Raw genomic sequence first — 26782 nt, 5'->3', positions numbered from 1 at the left:
TGGCCAATGGCCTACCTGAAAGAGCAGTTAGGTCAGCAAAAGAGGCTTTAAGGCACCTGGGGTATGATAACTGGCATCACAGCATATGCATCTATCTGACTGCCCAGCACACTAACCCTTGCCAGGTCACTGGAGTTATCCCTACTGAGTTACGAACCACCTTGGACTGCCTGCACCCCAGCTTCAGTTATGGACAACCTACAGTTCCTGACTGACAGCCTAGGCAGTGATAGCGAACCTTTTTCCCCTCTGGTGCCAGAACAGCATGCATATGCGCTATCACGAATGCACAAGTAGCTACACCCATAATTCAATGCCTGGGGACAGCAAAAACAGCTTCCCCCTCCCATGGAGGCCCTCTGGAAGCTGGAAACGGCCTGTTTCCCAACTTCTGGTGGGCCCAGTAGGCTCGTGTTTCACCCTCCCTGGGCTCCAAAGGCTTCCCTGTCCCCATCCCCTTGGAGGCTCTCTAGAAGCCAAAAATGCCTTCCCAGAGCCTCTGTGAGCCAAAAATCTTCTGGTCGGCACATACATGCAGGCTGGAGCTGAGCTAGGCAACGGTTCACATGCCAGCAGATATGGCTCTGCGTGCCACCTGTGGCACCCATGCCATAGGTTGGCCATCACTAGCCTAGGGAATTCTCAATGGAGGATCCCATATTCGCCCTTAATTTTGGTGGTGGCCAAAAATTGTTGCTGGGACATGTGACTCACCTAACTGGACCCTGTTCTTACAGGGTCCAGCTTCCCGATGGCCAGCTGTGGTGCCAGCATATCAACCAACAACTACGGGTTCTTTCCTTAGAGCCTGTTCAGCCGAACCAGGCCCAAACCGTCCCAGCAGTTCCCACCACTCTCGGATCCTGGTCTACCATCCTGTCCTTCTACTATCTCCGAGCCATGAGTGTTGTTCGTCTCTACAAGGCCCTGCTCCAGCGATGCCTTCTATTCCAGATAACTCCACGGCTGGGCCGCAGGGAGCTCCAGAGGACCCACAACCAGCTCCTCACTCTTCAGCTGCCAGCCCTGAACTAAGGCGATCAGTGCAGATCCAACATCGCTCAGCATACCTCGCTGACTTCACCTGCGCAATCTGGGGGGTGAGGGGTGTTAAGTCCTCGGACTTACGATGCCTCCATAATACCCAAGCTGGCTGCAGGTCAAAACCTGATTGGCTAAAGCTCAAGCAGCCAGCTAATGGGAAATTGGGGTGTCCTGATTGGTTACCAGTTTGACAACTCGACTATAAAAGGAGCTGTCAAACACGGAGTTTCTGTTCTGTTCACTGGTGTTGCCTGTGGAGCTGAAGTTAGTAATAGAGCGTTCCTGTTCATAATTTTGTTCCTGTTAAGCCCGGTAACCCTCTATCTAACAGAGATGTTCTTGATATGTTCCAAAGGAGGAACACGTCCAATGTTCCAACATCATCCAATCACTTTTGTTATCTTCAGTCCCAATATTTTACAACCTACATTGGATTGCAACTCCCAGAATTTCTATGTACCATGACCGAAACGATTTGTAGGCCAAATCTCATTATAGTCATTGTAGCTCAGGGGTGTCAAACTCGTGTTACTGTGTTGTCATCAGGTGAGGTATCACAACCTTTCCCCCCTTTTGCTAAATTGGGAGATTGGGGCATGGCCAGCACGTGATATATCTGGCCTGCAGACTGCGAGTTTGTAGCTGATTTCCTAGCAGGCATAAGACTGCCAATCCTTTTAATATATTTGGCAGCGCCCATCTAAGAACATCTGAAGGAAGTCATACATCTATTTTCGGAGAAAGGACCAATAGAATAGCTGCTTATGTATCATAACCATTCCATACCTGCATCTAATCTTATTCTTCAAAAACAATAAGCTCTTCATATGCCATATCTGGAAAGCACATCAAGGTAACAAGATTCCTATCATTCTTTTGAAATCCTGGAATTTATACAAATTGAAGGCTCGCCCGGACTTGAATAAGACAGTATTTGTTGTGGAAGGCTGCTGAATGTGAGCCACTCAGAAAGCTTCGACTGGACAGTATTAGAAACAAGATGGTAGACTAGACAGTTATCTTCTAGATATGTTAGGTTACTTCTTCCCGTAATCTACCCTACTAGCTATGCACGTTAGAAGTTCTCAGCACTGAAATATATGTTTGCTCTTCAATCCAGTGGTGGGTTCCTACCAGAATGGCTAATTGCATGTAGCTCTGTGACTCTGGCGCATAAATTCAGGATCGAGCACAATTTTGCTTCCCGCACCTGTGCAGGATGCAAAACTTCGCACAGGGATGCACATGCGCATGCATTACGGACAGGTTTTTTGCTTCCCCACATGCGTCCCCATGTAAGATTTTGTGTTCCGCACAGGTGCAGGAAGCAAAATTGCACTCGATCCTGACTCACATGCCAGAACTGCGGACTTGCATGCAATTAACTGTTCCGGTAGGAGCCCACCACTGCTTCAATCTTATATTAATAGGTCTACTGGACTTTAGCTTTAGGGAAAATTTTCTACAAAATATTTAATACTTCAATTAGGGCAGATAAATGTATTGTCATGAAGTCTAAATTGTGTTTCTCCAAAAGCAATTTAAAATGCTTTGGTTACATACTTAATCTGTCCCGTTATTTTAAAAGACATGTAAATTATGAATCAATTGCCATTACAACATTGCATTCTAATCTATTCATCATAAAGTTCTACAAGACCTAATAAAACTTTGCAATAGCAGATAACCAAGATAATATTGAAAGGAGGAAGCTTCCATTTCCTGGTCACTATTGTGATCAATTATGCAATGCCAGATCTATTGCAAATTTACTCATGAATAAGTGCAAAGCTCCATCTGGATGTGGTCAAACATGCTTTTCAGAAAAAGGATTTTAAGTAACTTTTTTTTTGGAAGGGGAGTTGGTGAAAAACTACTACGCTTCCAGAATGTTCAAACAAATAAAGGATTCATTGTGAAGCTCCAGACATTCTGTTTCATGAAATAAAGATGAGATCTATTCAAAGAGATAGTACAAGATGCAGAATGAAATGAATTAGGCTCTTCTGGCAAACAAGAGTTTCTTTCAAATGTAGAGTTTCTCCAATGGAGTTAATGTGGCAACACCTATATGAGAGTCATTTCTCTTTCATAGGTTGTTTATGCCGTTATGCCAAGGCCAATCTTGTATTTTATAGTTTCAGTGTCCGTAAAATGCAGTTGCTTCTGTAATGGAAGTGTTCTCCCATCCTTTCCTTGCAATGCAGAAGAGAACGTCCAACCAATGATGAAACCTTCACCATAGTTAAGATATAGCATGAGTAAAAGTTAGCAAGCAAATTTCTCTGGAGGAGAGTTTTCACAACAATTTTGGGAGAGGAAGATTTAAGGTTGGCTAGATAGAAATGAGAAGCACAGCCCTGGACAATGAACTCACAGTTAAATCATTTTCCTCCTCTCTTTAAAAAAGAGTTTTTATTTCATTTTTATATTTATTCATTCATATATGATAATTCCTATGCAGTTATACAAATTTCAAAAAAGGAAGCAATTAGCTGTAAATGAACGGAAGCATTCCACTCAAGACAACACCAGGTGTTCTTAGAGAAAGCATTATCTCTCATCAATTACAATTATAAGGGGATAATAACAATTTCTGAACTTAGGTTTTTTTCAAGATTGAAGAGAAATATCCTAAAAATTTCCTAGCCATTAGGAAAGCGGTTTAGTGAAGTGGAAACATGACTGAATCACTCTGATGTAATCTATGTTAACCAATGGAAATGGCTATAAGGAGAAATATGAAAAGGCTGAGTATTATCTTGAAAAGGGAAATCCAAAAAGAATTAGAATCCGACTAAGTGATAACTGTGAGGAGGAGGCATACATGTGGTTTAAAAGTGAATGATGATAGTAGTGGTGGATCAGCAAGATCTAGGAATTCATTTGTTTTTAATCTTCAAATCAAGGTGCAACGTGAGCAAGCTTAAGAACATCGTGTTGCTTCAAATATGAAGGATCTCCAAAACTTCCTCTCTTTCTTGAACTGCATTTGCCATCTCTAAAAACCCAGAATGACTGCAGATGATACTCATTCTATCTCTGCAACATACCTGTCACCTATTTAGGTAACCTATATGTTGTCATTTTTTCCTCTAGTCCAGGGGTAGCAAACTGGCATCCACGGGTTGGATGCATGACATGTAGGCCACGCCCACCCCAGCTCTGCAAAGAGGAAAAATGTTGTGTAACGTCACGTGATGGCAAAATTGAATACCTGTGCTCTAGTCCATACCTAGAACATCTCAGTTTCATGACATAGCACTTTGCTGTGGATCAATTGAAAACACACTTCTAAATTACTGAGCACGTGACATAAAAATTGTACGGGAAGCAATGCACACAGAGGAAAGTGCTGTAAAATCAGCAGTTGTGAATTCACCTGGGAAAATTAAGGAGGATCGTGCAGATGAAATTCTCTAAAACAAAATTAGGGGGGGACTCTTATGATTTTAGTGCTAGCTCACTCATGAATTCAGATGTGGTTTTATGTTGGGGTCTTCCAGAGATTTTCCCACATTAATTTCTCTATGGTTTGAATTCCAATAAGAAATAGAATGGTGGCTAGTGATCAAGATCCATAACCCCACAGGCCAAAATAATTGCTTCATTACCTATGTCAAGCTTAAAGAGTGCTAGGTGATTATTTTTGGCCTTATTAGCCAAAGGATATGTCCCGGTTTTGTCCAATGTCTGCTCCCAAAGACAAGAGAGAGACACCGAGTAGGCTTTCACAAAATGCTTGATTTGATTGTTAGTTATGTTTAATTCTTCATGGCAGACAGCCTTTTATGTCTTACTCGGGAGTTTCAGATGCAGTCCCAGTCTTTTTCGGATCTCTCACCTGAGATCAAGGGCTCTTCCAGGTTCCTATTTATTTTGCTGGAGAAAACCTGACATGCCTATCCCTTGGCTCCTATACCACTTGGGTCCCTACCTCTGCTAGTAGCTTCACTCTTAAGTGGCACGGCTGTAAGTTTCCGTCATGGGGGGAACAGGACAGTTGGAAATGCATTTATATCATTCATAGTCCAAGTTATATACTACAGTGCATTCAAACACAAGGTTGGTAGAAGACACCCAGTTTTCCTTATTCCTTGGCAAAATCTTGACTGTGTCAAGAATCCCACTTTTAGGAAAGAAGGCCATGACTGATTTCCCAGGGACAGGATCCATGGATTCAGGGGCTTTGCTGCTGTTCCATAATACCTACTTGCTAATTGTTCTGTTTGCTCGTTTTACTACCTGGATATATTGTCTATTCTGTTCTTTGTCCCTGCTGCCTTCTTCTGATTTTTCTCTCTTCGCCACCTTTTTGCCAACATTTTATTCTATTAAGGTTCCAGGTTTTCCTTTCTGCTCAGTCTCAGTTATAATATATGTCCCTATTCCGGCAGGCTGGCTAACAAATGGTCACATTATAGCCCAGGGACACCATCCATTGTTGTCCTAGCCAGATTTTCAATGCCACATGGGGGAAACTGGATCAACTAATCTCAGCAGTCTCCCACAAATACTTTCTATAGTTGCTTCAAAATCTTTTCAGCTCACCTGAAAGGAAATATCCTGGAGAATTTTCTGTCTCATTTTCCTTACTAACGTTCATTATGAGCCATGCAACAATAGACCCGCAGTCCAGATGTGTTTCTCCTGGAAGATAAATTCTCTCTCCCTAATGTAGCAGATTTTTTCTCATTCAACCTGGGACCACCATGGGAAAGGGAAAAAAGATCCTTCTGTTGTTGTAAGAGGATGTCTATCAAAAATGTAAATTTTGAAATGACTTAAGGAACTTTCATCCCTTATCTGGTCAATAGAATCACATGGGTGTTCCCTGATATTGACCTCGCCCAAAATTCTGTCCATGATTGGAGATATTCTACAATGTTCTCTTTAAGACGGTACCATCAGATCCCACGAATCCCAGCGACCGATTAGGTCCCACAGAGTTGGCCTTCTCCGGGTCCCGTTGACTAAACAATGTCGTTTGGCAGGTCCCAGGGGAAGAGCCTTCTCTGTGATGGCCCCGACTCTCTGGAACCAGCTCACCCTGGAGATTAGAACTGCCCCCACTCTCCCCCGGGCCTATACAATTTATGTATGGTATGTTTGTATGTATGTCTGATTAATAATGGGTTTTTTAAAATGTTTTTAAATTATTAGATTTGCTATGAATTGTTCTATTGCTGTTGTGAGCCGCCCCGAGTCTACAGAGAGAGGTGGCATACAAATCTAATAAATAAATAAATCAGATGCATTGTGACCACAGCACCAAGCTAGTTAGGAATTCCGAGTGCTGTACTCTCACTGCATCCAGGAGACTCCTAGTGTAGGTCCATCAGTTTTCCCTTTTTCCATAGGTGCACATTATGGTGATTAACAAATGCATGGCCACTTTGCCAAAACATAACGAAGGGTTTTGTAATGCTATTGTAAGTGCTTGCTCTTAAATCATTCCAGAAAAGGAAACAAAAAGGAAAATGCATACTTACTAGCACTGTCATTGCTGTAATCCCAGGCTTCAACCAGTAACGTGTAGGATCTCTGCAAGATAGCAATAGGGAATCAAGTCATTTTTGTAAGACACATTTATTCTACTATTGTCCTAAGTTTTATAGAGCGCCTTCTGAAAAAAGGTTGAGCTTCTTCCTTTAAATGGTGACTTGCCTAGCAAGCATAAATAGTCAATAGATTATAGCTGAAATAAAGGTGATCCGCTTGCAGCCTCTTAAGCTGCCTTATCCTTCCTGGTTCAAGCAATTTAAGGTGAAAAGTCTCATCTTTGTCACCACTAATGCATCTTACATACTTAGGCAGCAAGTTACCATCTCTTCCAGAGTTTTGTTGTCATGTTATACAAAACAGGTTTGCAAGGAAGAAAGCAGCCCTGAGAGTGAGATTTTAAAAAATAATATTTTTTTAATTTTTATTTTTTTCTACAAATATCAATGTTTCCCATTCAGTAAGCCAGGCATGGTTGCTAGAATTGCACTGTCAAGGTTCAGAGCCATAATCTCTAAAGATTCAGCTTTTCAGCACCTCTTTGAACACTTTGTCTAAAGCAAAGCCATCACTGCTCCCACAAGGATCAGGTAACGAAAGAAAGGAAAGAGAGCAGATGAATTTGGAAAGGGAGGGGGGAGGGGAAGAGAGGGAGAAATGTATAAAGCAGCCATGAAAGAAGAGGAGGGAGAAAGGAATAGAAGGGTAGTCTCTCCTTGTTCAAAACCTACCTGGAGGAAGGGTTTAAACATGGTTGAACTAGTGGCAACTGTATGCTTATAAACTCATTAAGCTGCCCGGTGAGATCTTAAATGCCAGGAGTCATTGCTGTATACAAGGCAAACAGATTTAGGCTGGAAGGATGCCAGCTGTCCTTGCTAAGCCACCTTCTCTTTAACCTTGAATTGAAACAGGAATTTAAAAACTCAAGAGAGCAGAGGCATATAATCTGGTGCTTCCTTGGGTTTTGAACTTTGACCTCTCTATCAAAGCTATAGACCCAGCAGCCTGCAATCCAAATCAACTATAGGGCATGTAGGTGTCATCTTCATTTGTCCATGCTATACCCAATTTTTAAATTTATCCCGCCTTTATTACTTTGTAGGTACCGTGTTCCCTCGATTTTCGCGGGTTCGAACTTCACGAAAAGTCTATACCACGGTTTTTCAAAAATATTAATTTAAAAATACTTTGCAGTTTTCCCCCCTATACCACGGTTTTTCCCGCCCAATGACGTCATATGTCATCGCCAAATTTTCATCCACCGTTAATAAATATTTTTTTAAATAAACTTTAATAAATAAACATGGTGAGTAATAATCTAAATGGTTGCTAAGGGAATGGGAAATTGTAATTTAGGGGTTTAAAATGTTAAGGGATGGCTTGTGATACTGTTCATAGCCAAAAATAGTGTACAGTATTTACGTCTGCATCTCTACTTCACGGAAATTGCGACTTTCGCGAGTGGTCTCAGAACGCATCCCCCGCAAAAATTGAGGGAACACTGTACCTCAAAACAACAAACATATGTAATAATGCTCCTTTCTAAACCTCTAACAATTCTGTGAGATGCGTTGGGCTGAGACTGACTGCCCAAAGTCACCTAACTCGCTTTCATGCCTAACATGGAACTAGAACTCAGAAACTCCTGGTTTAACCATTATAGCAAACTGGTTCTCTCCAAACTTCACGAAGAATGAATGGTGGGTCAAAACGCAGGAACGATGTCCAGTAAGGTTATATTGGCTATGATGAACATTACAACCGGTATAAACTATGAAGTGAAAGGTGCAATAAATACTTCCTATGAATGCTGACCATTGCTTGTCAAACTTAAATGCCAGGACATTACAGTAAAATTAAGTAGTGTAGTTGGCTGGCAGGTATTATTCTAAGCCGTAGAAACTTTTAAAAACGTCTTTATTAAAAATGACATCCAAACCTGAGAGATAGCTAACACAATTAAATGAAAACCAATCCAAACAGCAGGGAAGAGTGAGCAAACTTTCACATTCTCTACAACATTTCCATGTTGAAAGTTCTGGATGAATTTTAAAATTTTCTACACTGATTGGCCACACAACACTCTTTTCAATAAAGAACTCTGGAATCATTTCAGTGCTTAAAGTTTTTGCACTTACAACAAATAATATACACTTGGTCCTCACACATGCAAAGAAAAGAAGGCTTATTTTCTCATGTAACTCTACGTGCCAAAAGATTAAGAGTCTGCCAAATATTAAAGAGACCAGGTGCAATTATTAGATCATCATAATTTTAAGAAACGTGGGAGAAGTCAAATGATTCTTTGGGGGCAGCTAAAAAGAACATAGTAACTCCTAACGCCATGATGGCGAACTTATGGCATGCATGCCATAGGTGGCACGCAAAGTCATATCTGCCGGCACGCAAGCCGTTGCCTTAACTCACCTCCAGCGCGCATGTGCGTGCCTGCCAGCTGATTTTTTGCTCGCGATTTCAGCCTCCGGAGGGCTTCTCGGGTGACATGGGAGGCACGTTTTCACCCTCACCATTTGATCATTTGAAAGCCTTTGGAGCCTGTGTACGGCAAAAAACGGGCCTACCGGGCCCACTGGAAGTGGATAAATGGAGGAATGGGGGGCTTTGAATTATGGGTGTGGGCAGGCACGCACTAGTATTTTGGCACCTAAGGAAAAAAAGGTTCACCATCACAGTCCTAAGTTTTAGATTTGCCTTGTGTCGATTAACTGATCTGTATTTGCTAGCCATTCACTTAGAAGACCAGTGGGAAGAAATGAAAAAACTACTTGAAAACAAATAGCTTCTTTGAGATAAAACAACCACTGTTATATACACAAAGCTGACTTTTTTTCTAAACAGAACGCAAATGAATTGCTCTTGACTTTGCTTTGCATTCGGTCTCTGAACAAGAGAAAAAGTTTAGTGTTTCTTTCTTTTTTTTAAAAAAGGTACAGTCTTGGACTGCAGCCTAAATATGCTTCATATTGAAAGCAGACAAGGATTCCATTTCGTTCACTGATAACTGTGGGAAAATGCTTCCAAAAGCATGCAAAGTTGGGCAAGCAGAGACTTGTGCCTCGTCTTGCAATGAATGGCCGATTTCTTTTTCTTTTACAAGCACTCATATTTCATTACCACTCCATTACAGGCCTTTTTTTTTCCTGAGTCACAACTAAATACGAACAATCTTTTTTTTAAAAAAAAAAAAAGACTGAAGTACCTTATTCATATCATTCCTTCTCATCCTACCCCCACCTCATCCCTACATATCGGAAACCCAAGATACCAGCATCAGAATGTAAATATACATTAAGCTTTATGGGCAAGCAGTTCTACCTGTCAAGGCACCCTTCTTCCTTGGATTAATTGCACCAACATTCAGGCTCTATCAGTGCAGAGAGGCATAACATGTTAGAGCAAGCTGGAAGCATACCACACATACAAAAAAAATCCCCAACAAAAACAACAAAAACAAAGAATCAAAGAGCCAATTATGGCCACTCATGCTACCTGGATGTTTTCACTGCTGATTTGCACAATAATTTCAGAAGATACCTTCCTCAAACAGTTCCTGATCCTCTTAGCATTGTTGGCCAGCATGTTTTACTGCAGGGTGGTATTGCTACAAGGGCTACTATTGCTGTACTAGCCACCCCACCACATTTTAATGCTGCTTTAGCAAGTCTTAATGTGTTTGTATGCTCGAATCAAGAGAGTTGCTTTCATTGGATTTTTGTTTGATCTGAAAGGAATAGTGGCCCCTTGACAATCCTATTAGGCCAAAAAAAAAAAAGGTATTTAACTGGGAGTTTTGAATGGCCATTCAAGAGCTTGCATGTATTGGAAAAACATTCACCTGGCTTAGTGAAAGGACTCATTTTTTGCACATTTTTTTTTACAGTTCATACAGAAGCCTGACTCCATGTCTCATGTTTGTTTGGCCTGATTCGTTTTAATTGTCAGGGTCAGGGAACTCTCCAGTAGCACCCGGTTGGAGATTTTCTGCTTTCAAAGTCATGCGCCACCAAGACATTAGAGAGTTAAGAGGTGTGCATCAATCCCCACTCCATAGATCAACAATTAAGATAGCCGAGGAATGCAGGCATACAGCACAGAGGCTTAATTTTTCCCATGCCATGTCTGACCTTTGCACATCTTTGAATAAATACGCCAGGGAGACACAAGGAATTCCACATCTTGAACCTTATCCCATCAAGTCAAGGTACTAGGCAACAAGTAGGCAGGCAGCTACAAGAGAAAGTCACATCCAGCTCACTAGTGCAACTCTATCCTTGGCCAGCCAGAGACAAAGAGGCTTCCATACAATTACAGGAAAAGAAAACCAGGTATGCCAGAGGTTTAGGCTTGGGAAAGATGAAAACCCCCTGTATGGTTTATTCGGAATCAAAAACACAAAGCCAGCCCCCAAGGCATGTAATATGAACCTTCAGAAAGGAAGGAATGTGCTCATACTACTGTTTAACAGACCAGTTCTCATCAGGGAATCACACTGTGTCTGGCCACTACCATTTCAGCCTTCCCAGGAGAGGATGATGTGATGGTTAAGTCGCCCCAACAGTAACCATTCTATAAATGTCAGAATAAAGCAAGGGGAAGTCTCCTTCTCTAAATTTATTGCTTTCCTTGTGATGCAGAATATACAGTGATACCTCTACCTAAGAATGCCTCTACTTACAAACTTTTCTAGATAAGAACCAGGTCCTTATTTTTTTGCCTTTTCTCAAGAACCATTTTCCACTTACAAACCTGAGCCTCCAAAACTGTAACCAGAAAAGGCAGGGAGAAGCCTCCGAGGGGCCTCTCTAGGAATCTCCTGGGAGGAAACAGGGCCAGAAAAGGTGGGGAGAAGCCTCCGTGGGGTCTCTCTAGGAATCTCCTGAGAAGAAACAGGGCCTCCACTCTCCCTGTGGTTTTCCCAATCCAGTGTTTCCCAACCTTGGCAACTTGAAGATATCTGGACTTCAACTCCCAGAATTCCCCAGCCAGCATTCGCTGGCTGGGGAATTCTGGGAGTTAAAGTCCAAATATCTTCAAGTTGCCAAGGTTGGGAAACACTGTCCCAATCACACGCATTATTTCCTTTTACATTGATTCCCATGGGAAAAATTGCTTCTACTGTACTTACAAACTTTTCTACTTAAGAACCTGGTCACGGAACAAATTAAGTTCATAAGTAGAGGTACCACTGTATTGGGACACTCCTTTACCCAGCATGCTCACATCTACATCTGAGACACAAGCTTACCATTGACCACACTTCTGATTTCTGTTATAAGGAAACTTAAAAGCCAGGTATTCAGTCCTTTCTTGGTTCTCTTTTGCTGAGTAACTTTGCTCGTCCTGTGCCTTTGCTCCCTCTACAAAGTGTGCCAGCCATCCCAATGCAGCCCTTCCACACAGATATTTTTTTCAGCAACCTGCTGTTCAAGGCTACCTCTAGTTGGGACATACGGACAGGGGACCCTTGCAATCCTGGTCATTACTTTAAAAAGTCAGCTTTTTCAGCTCTTGAGAGCAAACAATATTGCTGCAAAAAGACTCCGGGTCCTGGTGACAACAAGAATGCAACCATTGAGATAAGATGATTTGCCACTAAACGTTCCATTTAAAAAATAAAAAATAAATCTCAGCCTAGTTTACAGCAGAGAAATTTCCTAACAGTTTTCTACGCAAGATTCACCCAGCACTGTTTAGCTGCCAACATCAGCTGCTCTGATCTGTGATTGTGGATCAGTGTGAATGTGTAACGTTAATACTCAGAAATTTGTAACTCAAAATGTCTAGAACATGCCCATTTCCTACTTCTGGTTTACAAATCTTCCTGGGTTTCTGCAAGCAATGACAGTTTGAGTGACAACAGTTTTGATATTTGTTTAAACTGGGGCAGGCCTTTTATGTGCTGGCATCCAATGAAAATGCATAATTGCTAGGTTCCCACGGCCATAAAACTGACCCCTACCTCTTCCTTCCTTAGTTAACTACACACTCCTAACCCAAGTATATAACCTCAAGAATACAATCGGATTCCCTGGGGTGAGAAAAGCTTACATCAATAGATAAAAGAGGAGGGATTTTTTTTTATTAAAAAAAAGACTGCAATTCAGAAAAACCTTCCGAAACAGGTGTCATTTATTCTCTCTTTCCCCAAAGAAATTTGTTTTGTCCCATTTTGGGAGGGGTGGGGGTGGAAGTTGTAGTCATGATAGAATCAGAAATAATTAAAAGGCACAAGAATTCCAGAGAATTTTAGGACATTCACAGGAAACATCTCCAATGTTCTCTCCTTCCTACCACTTTTTATAACATGAAACCAAGCTCCTTCCTGAGCCAACTCATCTTAGAGAAATCCCCCCCCCCCCCAATTTCTAAATTTGGTACATGCCTCTGTGGCCCCGGCTACATTCCACAAGCCTGGGAAAAGCAGGAATCTAAGTATGACTCTTGCCGGCAATGGTTCTCATTTCCCACGCACCTCACCCTTGTTTCCCCCCCCCCCCAAAAGAACCAGAATGCCTTACTGCACTTTGTAATAAAGAGATTTTATCTCAAGATCCCAGGTTCAAATCTAGCCTCTGCTGGTTGATGCAGCAAAAAATGTAAAGCCAATCTTGAAATTCCAGCTCACAAGATTTACGTCTCCTCCCACTCGGAGCACCTTTTAAGTGGGGAAAAATGGGATGAAAACATTTTATGTAATAAATCATATCACTTGGGTTGTCAAGACCTGGCTCTGCACTGAGGGGTTTTTAATTTAAAAAAAAAAAGAATACTGTACTTAAAACATAAACTTTGAGAAGCTCTACTCTTTTCTCAATCTTAGCCATTAGTTAAGAATGTTTTCCTTTTATACTTAGTTTACACCTTCTACTTTAGTGCTGTAGTCTTCAACCTCCTACTACTAATTTCCAAAGGGAACTGGTAGAGGACCTAACAATTCCGAGTCAAGTTACTAAAAGTGGGTAAGAGAAAAGAGTTTGGGGTGTTGTTGGAGAAAAATTTATTTAATTCTTTTGAGTGGGGAAAAAACCCATAATGGGAATATTTTTCTTGTTCTAAGCTAGCAGTTCTCATGCCATTTTAGTCAGGTCCACTAAGGTAGGACTAGGGTTGAGTTGCTTAACCCCAGCTCCCCCAACCTTGAAAGAAAAGGCAAGGCCTAGCAAACATCTCTCCCCTTCATTACAAATGCAAAAAGAGGGGGGGGAAGAGGAGAAATGTTAACATGCCTGACAGCGTGTTAGGGACAGAAAAAATGTTCTCCTGCCAAGTGGAAGAAAGCCCCAAAGTGGAAGTGATGCCATCATTCCAAATTAATTTCCTTCCATGCTGCTTGATTCACTGACAAGGTAGAGTCAAATTAAGGGTGGTGGAAACACCCACCCACCCATATTAGGTGGTAAAATTCAGATTGATTGGCAATATTTTCCATATACCTCTGGCCACATGCAAGAAAGCTAAGTCAGTCCATATAATTACTCAGGATGAAGCACAAGCTCCAGAGAGGTAGAATGGCTTCTTTTTCTTCTCTGGGTTTTTGCTGACAGGACTCCTTTCCACAACCAGGAAAGACAAAGCAACTGGAGGAACCTCTTCTTCTCCTCCCTCCAATCAAGGATCCTTTAGTAGTTGTGATAGACAGACAGACAGACAGACAGACAGACAGACATGTGTGTGTGTGTTTTCGTAGATTTTCACGGGTATATGTAAATTGTTCTGAGTTTGGGTTTTGCCCCGTGTAATATTTTGAGTGTCTATGCAACGTTTCGGTGAAATCACAATCAAATATTTACAGCAGCACGAAGCTTACAACTTCAGCCTGATGATGGTGAATGTGATTTCACCGAAACGTTGCATAGACACTCAAAATATTACACGGGGCAAAACCCGAACTCAGAACAATCTACATACATACATACATACATACATACATACATACATACATACATACATAATATATATATATATAGAGACACAGACAGACACAGACAGACAGACAGACAGACACAGACAGACAGACAGACAGACAGACATATAAAGAAGATATAGATATATGGATATAGATATAAAGTGGAAGATGCTCTTCTTGTACCTTAAAGGTTGTAAAGAGGCCTGGTGGGTTTATGGGTGAATTAAACAGCTTAAGAGAATTTGGGGGCAATTTCCGGTATCATTAAGACAAAAGACCTATATCCGGGGCAGGGGACCTTTATGACCCTGAAGACTACACAGGTCCATTTCTTCAAATCATCTGAGAATAGAGGCCTCTTTCTCTTTCTGACACTCAATACATTCCCTTTTGTCCAGATAGCTTTCAGAATATTTTCCATCAGCTGTGGAAAATCAGCATTTATCGCCAACCAGCTGATCAGCTAAGATCAGCTGGCTGGCAAGGAAGGAGGGTACAATGGCATTTTTTTTGTGGCTAAGGACCACACATGGCCAACACACAACTTCTCTGGCTCAGCTATGTGTTCCCAGAGTAACTGAGCAAGCACACCCAGCTAGTCTCAAATTGAAGTAGGTTTGCTAGATCAGAGCAATTCTCACTTGGATTCCTTACAACCATTAGCGTTGCTGTTAACAATAACAAAATGATTTTAATTTCAAGTTGTATATTTTACTGCAAATCAATCTTTAGAACAGAAATGAACACTTATCTGAACATGGCGTGATTTTTAGTTCCAGATCAACAAAATAGAGAAAGCCTGGAAATCTGATAGCTAGCACAGCAAGACAGCTCCAGGCCCTGGCAAGCTGATGTCAAAATTTTTTGGAAGGGAAAAAAAAATCTTATTTGACATGGACTTTGCTGAGTTATTCATTTAGTTCAGAGTCAGCTTTGCGCCCCCGGCCCCCCCCCCTTTGCAGAAGCAGCAAAGATTTGTCCCACTCCTAAGCACCCCCTAATATAACTCTTCTCCGCCCATCTCTGAAATGAAGATACTGTGACTTCTGAATATGCTTGCTCCGCCTGTAATGAACCAAGTCAAATCAGGGTTCTGGCAAGGCTGATGGAATAATAATCACTATTATTAGGGATGTGCTGAACTTGCCATTGTGTAAAGCTAGCCCACAGTTTGTCTGGGAGCCAAACTATGCTGAGTGTACTGTTGCTTCCTGTTACTTGCCCTGTATTAGCATTATTTTTGGACTGGCCCCATTATATTCAATAATCCTCTCTGCAGTCAGCATGGCCACGCTATTGTCACTGCTCAATATTAGCCACCACTGCTTCTGTCTGGGTGGTCAGACTACAATATTCCAAGGACTAAAGTGATCTGCTTTAAAAGGGGGGGGGGCATATAAGTTTAGTAAGGAGTCATGGTATTTTTGTCTTTGATTAGATATTCTCCAAAAAAGACTTCATCTGCTGGCCAAAGGATGGGACTAAGATTATTATTTTTTAAAGAGGTAAGGGAACTGATAACTATATCTGTTTGCACCTATCTTCTCTCAAGCATGCTGGGCTGCCAGTGGCTAGTTTAAACATCACCACCAAGATTATCTGCTATTCTCAGCATTTAGCTTCACTACCTGCTTAAAGGACAGCTTTGATTATTCAATGCCCTAGTTAGGACAGGGTGACAAGGTTAATAGGCAGAATACCTAGCAGTCAGTAAAGCAAAAAGTTAAGGGTAAGCCTCAACGAAGGAGAGAAGGAGAAGAGATAGTAGTAGAAATATTGTCCATAAGAAAACCTTACAAAATATCAGGGCATTTATTTGAGCCCATTTAGCCATTTCATTACATGATGGGCCATTTGCACTGCATGATTCCATGTACCCAGTACATGTTTATTTTAGCTTTCTTTTGGCACCTTGTCATTCTACTCACTTCATTTCCAGTACAATCTCATACTATAACAAAGCAGTTAACTTACTCAAAATCTTTGAACCTCAAACACCACGGGCATAATTCTATTGAAGGAATATCACACTTTTTAAAAATAATTGTTGTGTTCTTTCTAACAGCAGAGGTTGCTCATGTACTTATCCAACAGCAAAAGCTGATGGACTTTCAGCCTGATCAGAAGTGACTCAAAGCATTTATTCGCTAGTGTGCATAAATGCATAACCTATATTGATTTTTGAAGAATCTACTCAAGGGGAAATTTAAAAAACAGTCCAATCGTCTATAGAATTAGGTTATCTTTAAAACTGTATAGACTTATTCACCTACAGTGGGCCTTTGTTTTTGTTGCAGGAGGATGTGGGGATAAACAAATCAGTTCCTGTTTTAAGAATGCACACATTCCAAGTTAAACTCATGGGCAAAGGTTGTAAAAAAATATTACAATCAGATTACAAAGCATTACACATTGTGGGTTACCAACCTCGCCCAATGAGCTGCAATCTTAACAGGGATGAAGCGTTTGAAAAGTAACCAACTCCATGCAAACAATTACCTGCTCCACTGTAGCCTCTCATTAAAAATAACTTAAGTATTTTCACATTCCACAGTCTTTCCCACGATGTACTCAGTCCTTTTAGTGAATGCAGGTTTACCCAACACTGCTTAATTCTATGCTTGGTGCTGCAAATTTCACTTTCAGAAAGTTACTTTAAGTGGAGCGACTGGTCTTGCAAAGTCTGAATGGGAAAGTATTCACAAGCTCAGAGATTATCTGATAGCTTTTCTTTTTTCCTTCCTCCTTAGGTCAGAGACCCTTTAAGAGACCAGACAAAAGGCCTTTAGGTGAACTGGCTACAAAATAAAGGCCTAGCATAACTCAGCAAAATGATAGTTTTGCTCAACAGATTCTGAAGGAATCTTACCATCTGCAAACTACTTTTAAAAGAATCTTCTGAAATAACCACCTGGCTTGCTTCCAAGGTTTTTCAAACCCAAAGGTTCATGCAAATGTAAGACACTTAAAACTTTCCTCTTAATTTTTTTTCTAAAGTACTTTAGAGCACCTTATTCCAAATCCAGCAGGTTGGTATACTTTATACTGTATATTGGAAAATCCATCAGGGATTATAAAAGGGGACTGTTTCAGGTTCTGGGGAATATATTTTAGACAAGACAAAAACTCCTGGGACACAGGGAGAGATGGGACCCATATCACAAGACAAACTTTTAATGCTCCCCACTTAATAAATAATGGCTGCTTACCTCAATGGATCAATACAATTCAAATACTGTACTGGAGATAAATCGATTTATGCACTGTATTGAGGTCTTTAAACAAACGCATTCTAAGGAATAAGAGCTAAGAATAGAATCTCTTTAGAGACTAAGCATTTTTGTGAGATTTTATTATCAATACAGAGAATCCTCCTTGGATGAAGTGTTGGTCAAGCTTTCTAAATGTTAGCCAATTCCATTTTTTCCTGCTTAATTTTAGCCATGATTGCAGGTGTGGTGTTCTGGATGGATCCCTTTATTTCCTTCCTGCTGATTTGCTGTCCTGTTTCCTAGCAACCAATTCAAATCTCCAATCTCTTAAAAGGAAATTTACAGCCCTCTGTCCCCACAATCATTACTCATTCAGTTTACATCAAAATCCAGACCAGGCAAATGGGAAGTTTTAACAACCAAACTTCCTACACCTCCCTTTTAAAAGCAAACCAAAAATAACTGTTTCCCTCAAAAGAAAATAAGAATTCGTGGTTTGTTAGGAAAAAGTGGTGGACAAAATGCTGTGTCACACAATATTATTTTGCAGTAAGTGTAGTTTCTGAAAAGACCACAGGGAGAAACATTTTTAGTAAATAGAAGATGCAAGATTTGTTAAAAACAAGCTAGAGAGGCTTCCTTAAACATCACTCCAAGCAATAGCAATTCATATGTATGTGTCTCCTACTGTTGAAATGGTGGGGAATCCAGGCAAAGCAGTGGCTTACACCAACTTTTTAAAAACTGCCTAGTTTGTTACAGGCTAGGATGTTTACCCACCCATCATCAAAAAGAAGACAATAACTGTTCTATGAGTAACAGAGTAGACACCTAACCCAAGTCTCAGGAACAACTTCCTTGGTTAACAAGTTTAGAGTTGTGCAAGTTATGCTGTGGATTGCCTTTGTAGCTCAATATCCCAAAACATGCCTGCAGATGATTTGGCCATGCCTAACACTTAATGAACAAGAGGTGGCATGAGGCCTGAAGCACGCCTGCAGAAGACAGGTAACAACAAAAGTGAGAGCTGTAATAGGAAAACAGATACGCCCAGCTGGATGGATGAAAGGGAGGAAAAAAGCACCACGCCTCAGGAGCACGAGGAAAACACAACTTCTGTCCATGCTGTGGAAACTAGCTTCAATTTGAATCAGATTTTTGATACAGGAATGTTTTGCCAACCCTAAATCTATTCTGGTGGGTCCTTTGTCTGCATATGCTGTCCACTGTAATGCTTGCGTTATCTAGTAAAGTAAAAATAAATATCAACAGCTAGTACTTTTAGAGACAGACCTACCAAGGAACCTGTGAGGCAAAGAGCTTACTGTAAGATTAAGTCACGTCTAATTCAAAATGCTCAAAAAGGTTGGAAAGAAAAGCACATGGCCATGCTGGAACATAAAGAAAAGCAGACAAGTGTGGTTTACTTTCAAACAATCTCCACCTTCTTTCCAGATAAAGGTTCAGTTTTTATAGTGATTTATCTGGAAGTAAGCCTCACTGACCTAAGTTAGACTTGGTTCCAAATATAGACAGCGATTGTGTTATATATATCTATGCGCGGAGCTGATTTCTACCAAATTTCCTAGAAAAACAGATTTCAATCCTTGCTTCCTTTTTGCAAAAGTGCAAGTCACTGTTCGTTTGGTAATGAGACACAAACAATTTGCTTTATGACATCTGAGACAGATTTCTTAAACAAGGCATCCTTCAACAGGCTTTTCTCAATTGAGAGAGAAAAAAAAGAATAAAAGTCTGAATTTTTAACAAAAATGTGGCAATCACCACCCTTTAAAAAATGTAGTCCTTTGATGGCATGGCTTTATCTTATCCCCAGTAAAATTCAACCCACAGTCCTGAGTATGTAACGTTTTTTGTACTTAGTATCTTTTTAACCCTGCTGTTCTGTTCGGGTCTGTGAGACCCGAAATCAAGGTTTGAGACCCTGTAAAAAATTTTCCCTGCATATCTGAAACTTGAAATTTCATGACTTTTCATCATTTCAGGGGTTCTCTCTATGAGAATTTTTTTGGGGGGGTGGGAGGTTTCTTTCTTGCTGAAAAAAAAAAACTCCCTAATGTTATGTTCCCGGGTCACCCTGACCCGGACCGAAAACTCTTCATTTGCAGTGCTTATGTTTGGTCTTTTTGAAAGCTTTTTTCACTTGGAAAGTAGTCTGAACATTTCTTCACACAATGGAATGAAAATTGAACTGAAAAAAATTAATCCTTATTGGTTTATTTTGCCCATAAATGTGCCTCCCCCCCCGTTTTTGTGAAAGTTTTTTCAATTTATGGATAGTTTTGCTTGCAAAATGCAGTCTATTTTACTGGAGTTGGTGTGGGAATGGTACCTTGAACATTTCTGAATATAAGAAAAATATAAAGGAACTGAAAAAAATGATTCTTACTGTTTTTTTAACATCAGAAATAAGGCCTCTCCCCCCCCCCTGGCTGCTTGCAACAATTTTCACTTTTTATTTTTTTATGCTCCAAATCCGAAATATTCTTTAAAATCTTACGCATTCATTTACTCAATTTAACAATGCTGATCATCAAAAAAATATTTGTGGGGGTGGGGGAAAAATTTTTTTCTTGGCAAAAAAAAAGTCACATTTACTCTGTTCGGGTCATATAGACCCGGATCAAAATGATTTTTTTTAGGTACTTGAATTTGGTCTTTTTGAAAACTTTTTCCACTGGAAAACTAGTTTGAACATTTATGAACATAATGATATGAAAATTGAACTGGAAAAATTGAGACTTATATTTTTATTTTGATCAAAAAGCCCCTCCCCCCATCCTTTTTGAATTTCGTGTCAATTTATATTTTTTAAGGCTACAAATCCCTAAGGAATTTTCCCCCAAAAGGTTTGATATACTAAATTGAACAATCCTGAACATAAGAAAAATATAAATGAACTGAAAAAAATGACTCTTATTGGTTTATTGTTTTATACTCGAGTATAAGCCTACTCGAGTATAAGCCTATTTGAGTATAAGCATGGGGGCCCATTTATGAGCAAAATAAACCAATAAGGATCATTTTTTCAGTTTAATTTTCATATCATTATGTTCAGAAAGGTTCAAGCTACCAATCCCACACCAAAATAGAATAGTAAAATAGAATGCATTTTGCAGGCAAAATTATCAATAAACTCAAAAGTTTTGATATACTAAATTGAACAATCCTAAACATAAGAAAAATAGAAATGAACTGAAAAAAAATGATTCTTATTGGTTTATTTTTGAATATAAGACCATATCATTTTATACTCGAGTATAAGCCTACTCGAGTATAAGCCTATTTGAGTATAAGCATGGGAGCCCATTTATGAGCAAAATAAACCAATAAGGATTAATTTTCTCAGTTCAATTTTCATATCATTGTGTGCAGAAATGTTCAAGCTACCAATCCCACACCAACTTTAGTAAAATAGAATGGATTTTGCAAGCAAAACTATCCATAAATTGAAAAAACTTTCACAAAAACGGGGGGGGAGGCACATTTATGTGCAAAATAAACCAATAAGGATTAATTTTTTCAGTTCAATTTTCATTCCATTGTGTGCAGAAATGTTCAAACATGTTTCCAGGTGAAAAAAGCTTTCAAAAAGACCAAACATAAGCACTGCAAATGAAGAGTTTTCGGTCCGGGTCAGGGTGACCCGGGAACATAACATTAGGAACTTTTTTCGAACAGAACAGCAGGGTTAAATACATGAATTGGGGTTCAACCCCCCCCCCCAAAACAAAGAAAAGTTGGGAGGGGGAAAACACTGAGGAAAAATGAGTGAGCTGAAGATTTTTTACCACACAGGCAGATAGGAGGCAGTACAGCAGCATTTGGCAAATTCTGCTAACTGCTAGAGAGAAGAGGCGGTGGCTTGGGCATCCCTCCCACGGCCTCCAATTTAGTAATCTGAGCCAATAAGAAAACACAATCTTGTGTCTGAGACCTCATAGTTACACTTCTTCCAAAAAAAACCAATGGGGGGAGGGACCCTCTTCAAGAAGAGGCAGGTTCTCATCAGGATTTCCAAGTAACCAGGAAATACTCCTTGAAGCCACTTGCAACTTACAATGGTTCAGCATCTTTAACAAGGATGTTGGATGGAACCCACATGTCTGGCCAAAACTGTTGCTTTTCTGCTTTTTGTAAATACTGTTCAAGCTTTGGCCCTGAGCAAAGATAGCGTATTCCGACATCAATCAGCCACCTCAACTTCAAAGAAGCTTCATCAAGAGCAAGCAAAATGCATGAGGTACAGATGGATTCATCACTTATTTAAGGACTGGATTATTTACAGCCAATATTACTCTTGGGCCTGCTCCAAAAGTTAAAGTTCAAACCTTCACCAATGCAAATCTTTGCGTTTTAGAATAGACATCCCAGTTTACACTAAAGAACCATGATTCCAGGGGAGATTTCTGCTTAGCCAGCAGCAATGACAGTTTACAAGGGGAGATCAGTACATTTCGGAGTCTTCGGAGAGGGGCGGCATACAAATCCAAATAATAAATAAATAAAATAAATAAATAAATAAATTTGCAAGGTGGGGTCTATGGCTTTCATTCCGCTTTATAAGCATCCAAGATTCTTGGAGAAGGAGGCACTGCAAACAGCTCCAGTGAGCACCAGGGAGAATACAGAGAAGAACACTTTATAGAGGATTCCCCAAAGCATGCCCTTTTCTGGCAAGCCACATTTCACCAAGGGACCGGGAGAGGCACTGCCCCTCCCTTTTTCCTGGGCACAAGAACTAATTGGGAAGAAAAATAAAATCGGTAACATGAACTTGTGACCTTTGTAATTCTCAAGGGAACTCACACATACTTTCAAAGAGCGAATGCACACAGAGTACATTATACTTCAGGTGGCACAAGCTACCTGAAGCTCCTACTTCTAAGTTAAATGGAACCAAGCAGTACGTCTCTAGCCTAGGAAGGGTTTGTATGTGTTTGCCAAACGCTTGTTTTTTGAGGGCTGGATAGAAAACAAAGGGAAGCCAAGAACTCCACCAAGAATATTGAACGCAGCACCAGCACTTTCATATGCATACACACACACACACACACACACAAAATGTGGCAGGATGCCTTAAGTGCTTCAAACTCACCGGCCAGGCAAAACTGAAAGGGAGGACAATCCGGTTCCTTTCATTATTCCGGCTGTATTTTAAATTAAAGGTATTCCCACCGATGACCGGGGTAGATCCCAATCCAAAGCTGCAAGCGCCCTCAGCAGAAACGCGGGACTGATACTCCTTCAGGCAAACTTTGAAATAGGTATCGCATTCATCTCTGGTGCATTTTTTATTAATTGGGTTTCGGGTCCCATCACAACAATTTCCATTTTGCAATTCGCCGTTTACATTTTGCATGGATATGATCTCAAACTCGAACTGGCCCGATGTTAGTGTCACCTGTTAAAGAAAGACCCTCCCCAGGAAAGGGAGAGGAACAGAGTTTTAGTCACACAGGTTGTGTAAAAAAGAAAACCGGATCAGTGAAAGTTAAGCATCACAAATGTCAAGACAGATTTCTATATCCTTCCTCTAAAGCAGTGTTTCCCAACCTTGGCAACTTGAAGATATCTGGACTTCAACTCCCAGAAGTCCCCAGCCAGCATTCTAGGACTTGAAGTCCAGATATCTTCAAGTTGTCAAGGTTGGGAAACACTGCTCTAAAGTACCAAATAAGCTATGAAAACGCAAGTCACAAGTGCATTTCTTCTTCCCCCTCCCCCCCTGCAAAAAAAGAAGAAGAAGCAAGCAAGAAAATTCTCATAATTAGAGTTGGAAAAGGGTGTCATGCTGTAATCTGGGAAGGGACATTTAAAAAGAAAACCCATCTCTTTGAATCCGCAATAATCCGTACACAAGGCAAACCCATAATTCTAATAGAGCCCATGCAACCGTACAAATTGTAAGTCGTTTTGCAATCAGCTCTTAAAAATAAAAAAATAAAAAAGCAGAACTCCTGGTAGGAAAAAGCGAAATGGAGCAAATCTTTGGAAAGTTTGGTTGTAATTAGATAAATCTGCGAAGAGGGCGGGGCAGTTGCTTTAAAAATTTATCTCAGGCTGTTCCCAGCTGGGAAGATACGTTGCATATTAAAGCGTGTTTTTTTTTAAATGAAAAAAAAATGCAAAGAAGGGGTAAAAAAAACAACAACCAAGCTTGTAAGGCACGAGGTTCCTCGAAATCCTCACCAGAACTCGGTGGTACAAAATTAAAAGGACGCCGGAGGGAGGGGGGGGGAAGAGAATAGAGAAGCGTTTTGTAAGTTTGGTTTAAACAAAAAAAACCCCCAGAGCAAACTCATTTTTTAAGAGAGGTGCGCAACGTACCTTTACTCGCAAGCATAGCAGCGCAAGGAAGAGACTTAGGGAAAACTCCGTGAGCTGCGGTCGCCTCCTGGATAAAAGCATGCCTCTTTCCTTGCAGAGTCCCCCTTCTTTCGCTCGACAGACGCTCCCGAGGTGCCGCTGCTGTGAGGCAGCCGCTGTCCGGCTCTAATATACTCCCCGAATCCAAAGTACGCGCGGGTGGGGAAGGCACCGCGCCACTTTTCCAACACGCTTTTTTTCCTTCTTCAATAGCGCCCCAAATCTTCAATTGCAAGGCAGCTCAGCCTCCTTTTATTCTCCCCCCCCCTTTCCCCTCCCTCCTCTCTTTGCTTTCTTCTTTTTATATATATGTGTGTGTGTATATATCTATAGAACTCCCGAGGGTTATTCGGGTCCCTTCCAGCCCCCCTTCTCCGCCTCTCTTTCTCTGCGGATGACTCGCCCCCTCTCGCTCAAGGCCACACAATAACCCGGGCGAGCCCCCCTCCCCACCCCCCGCGACACGCACATAGACGACACCCGAAAGAGGACCGACCGCGACGGCAACAAAACAAATCCAAAAAAAAAAAAAAAAAATTTACACGCGCGCGCGAGAAAAGAGGAGGAGGGCGAGTGGGGGGGGGGGACACGCGCACACAGACGCGCGCGCGCACACACACACAAAAAAGCAACTGGAGAATGAGGGAGAATCGCCCGCCCGCCCGTCCCGCAAACCCCACTGAAGAGAATGCCTCTTTCGCGCTTCGCTAGCCCATGGCCACAAGAGGAGGGGAAAAAAGGGACAGGCAGCGCATGCGTTGCCATTAATATGCATTGAGGAGGAGGAGGAGGAGGGTGGAAAAGGAAGCGGCAGCGCCGCCTCGGGTCTCCCGGGGGGGGGGAAGGGGGAGGGGGGGAGGCTTTGCCTTTTTCCTTGGAAGGGTGACAAGAGGAGGAGCGACGGCCACCCGGGCAGGGGAGGGGGAGGGAGGGCGAGATAGCGCGAAAAAGGCGAGGAAAGGCGGAGATTTGCCACGAGGTGAGAGGCGAGCAGGTGGGGAAGGCGAGTCCGGACCCGCGTTCTTTGCGCTCGCCTGCCATTCCGACCCCTGTAGGCTTTGCGCAAATAAAGCTTGCGAAGAAAGAAAGGAAAACTTAATATTCGGAAGCCCAGCCGAGCTTCGCGCTGGGCTGGTGTTCGGACTGTGAGGAGAGAAGCGGCTTTAAAAAAAAAAACCAACAACACCGTGAGGTGTGGAAAAGGGGGGAGGGAAGGGGGGGGCTTCCTTTCACCGACGACGTCCCCTTTGCGAGGAGGGGGGCCTTGACTTTTTTTCTCTCATTCGGGGGGGGGGGGTGTCTTTGGAAACGCTGCTTCATCCCGACAACCCCCCTCCCCCCGCCCAGTACATGTGGGAATGAACGTTCACACACACGCGCGCTCTGGCAAAGTGCATCCTTAGTCAAGAGAAACTTACATGTTTGTTTTTAAAAGTGTGTGGGGGAGAGAGAGAGAGAGAGAAAAGCCCATTTCCTAATCTTTCCGAGAAGTGGAGCCCGTTCTCACAGCCTGAGAAAGGCCAAATGAGTGCCGGTGACCAGCGTGGTTGTTTTTTAATAAAGGGGGAGGGGGATCGTACCGTAGCTACCGCGGCTCCGATCACAAAGTTCACGAGAGGTGCGGAGAATAACTTCGTGCACGTGCCGGTGTGTGGGGGGGGCGGGTGGGGGGAGATATAAAACAACACCTTTTGAATCCTCAAGTACGATCTGTAGCATTTCTATCCGATTAAATCGCTTTTAAGAACTGCTTTTTTATGGCAGGAAAGGAATGGCAATAGCATTTAGACTTATATACCGCTTCGCAGTGCGTTTAACAGCCCTTTCCAAGCGGTTTGCAGAGTCAGCCTATTGTCCCCAACAATCTGGGTCCTCATTTTACCCACCTCGGAAGGATGGAAGGCTGAGTCAACCTTGAGCCGGTGGTGAGATTTGAACGGTTGAACCACAGCTAGCAGTTAGCTGAAGTAGCCTGCAGTGCTGCTCTCTAACCACTGTGCCACTGGGCTGTGAAAATTGGAGGGAAACTCTTATTTACTCCGCAGTAAGAACTAACTTAGGTTAGGTTAGGTTTATTGGATTTATATGCCGCCCCTCTCCACAAACTCGGGGCGGCTCACAACAATAATAAAAAACAGTGCAGTACATAATATCAAATCCAATGCCCACCCATCTAGTTACAATTTAAAATTAATAATCTCATAAAAACAGTATATATAAAAGAACAGGCACACAGTCAATCAATCAACAAAACAACATGGGCAAGGGGAGGTGTTTTAGTTCCCCCATGCCTGACGGCAAAGGTGGGTCTTAAGGAGTTTACGAAAGGCAGGGAGGGTGGGGGCAATCCTAATCTCAGGGGGGAGCTGGTTCCAGAGGGTCGAGGCCCCCACAGAGAAGGCTCTTCCCCTGGGTCCTGCCAGACGACATTGTTTAGTCGACGGGACCCGGAGAAGGCCAACTCTGTGGGACCTAACCGGTCGCTGGGATTGCTGAAGAAATTGCAATCTTTCATGCTGGGCAACTTCAGATTGCAATGAACCATATGTGGTGGAAAGTGACTTTGTCATAGTAAAATTGCTCAGAGTTATGCTTCAGGGTGAGAAAGCATACTGCATTGCCTTCCCTCCCCAGGCAGATCTGGCTCCCGTTTTATTGTGAAGAAAGTTATACACAACTCTACATAAAGAAGTCATTTCCACCA

The 26782-nt window shown here is 41.7% G+C and overlaps 1 protein-coding gene across 1 annotated transcript in view; it reads right to left on the bottom strand.

The window, feature by feature from the left end:
- JAG1 (jagged canonical Notch ligand 1) overlaps positions 1 to 24800 on the bottom strand; it is a 69507-nt gene extending 44707 nt beyond the window's left edge. The window contains exons 1-3 of the mRNA XM_070732642.1: positions 24040 to 24800; positions 22808 to 23113; positions 6537 to 6588 (exon numbers count right to left, since the gene is read on the bottom strand). Coding sequence (XP_070588743.1) covers positions 6537 to 6588; positions 22808 to 23113; positions 24040 to 24120 — 439 coding nt within the window. The 5' untranslated portion in view covers positions 24121 to 24800. The remainder of the gene's footprint in view (positions 1 to 6536; positions 6589 to 22807; positions 23114 to 24039) is intronic.
- Between the last annotated feature and the right edge of the window lie 1982 nt (positions 24801 to 26782).

This window comes from Erythrolamprus reginae, chromosome 1 (genome assembly GCF_031021105.1).
Source record: "Erythrolamprus reginae isolate rEryReg1 chromosome 1, rEryReg1.hap1, whole genome shotgun sequence".
NCBI classification, from domain to species: Eukaryota; Metazoa; Chordata; class Lepidosauria; order Squamata; family Dipsadidae; genus Erythrolamprus; species Erythrolamprus reginae.
The sequence above is the reverse complement of the archived record's forward strand: the minus strand, read 5'-3'. Positions and strand labels throughout refer to the sequence as shown.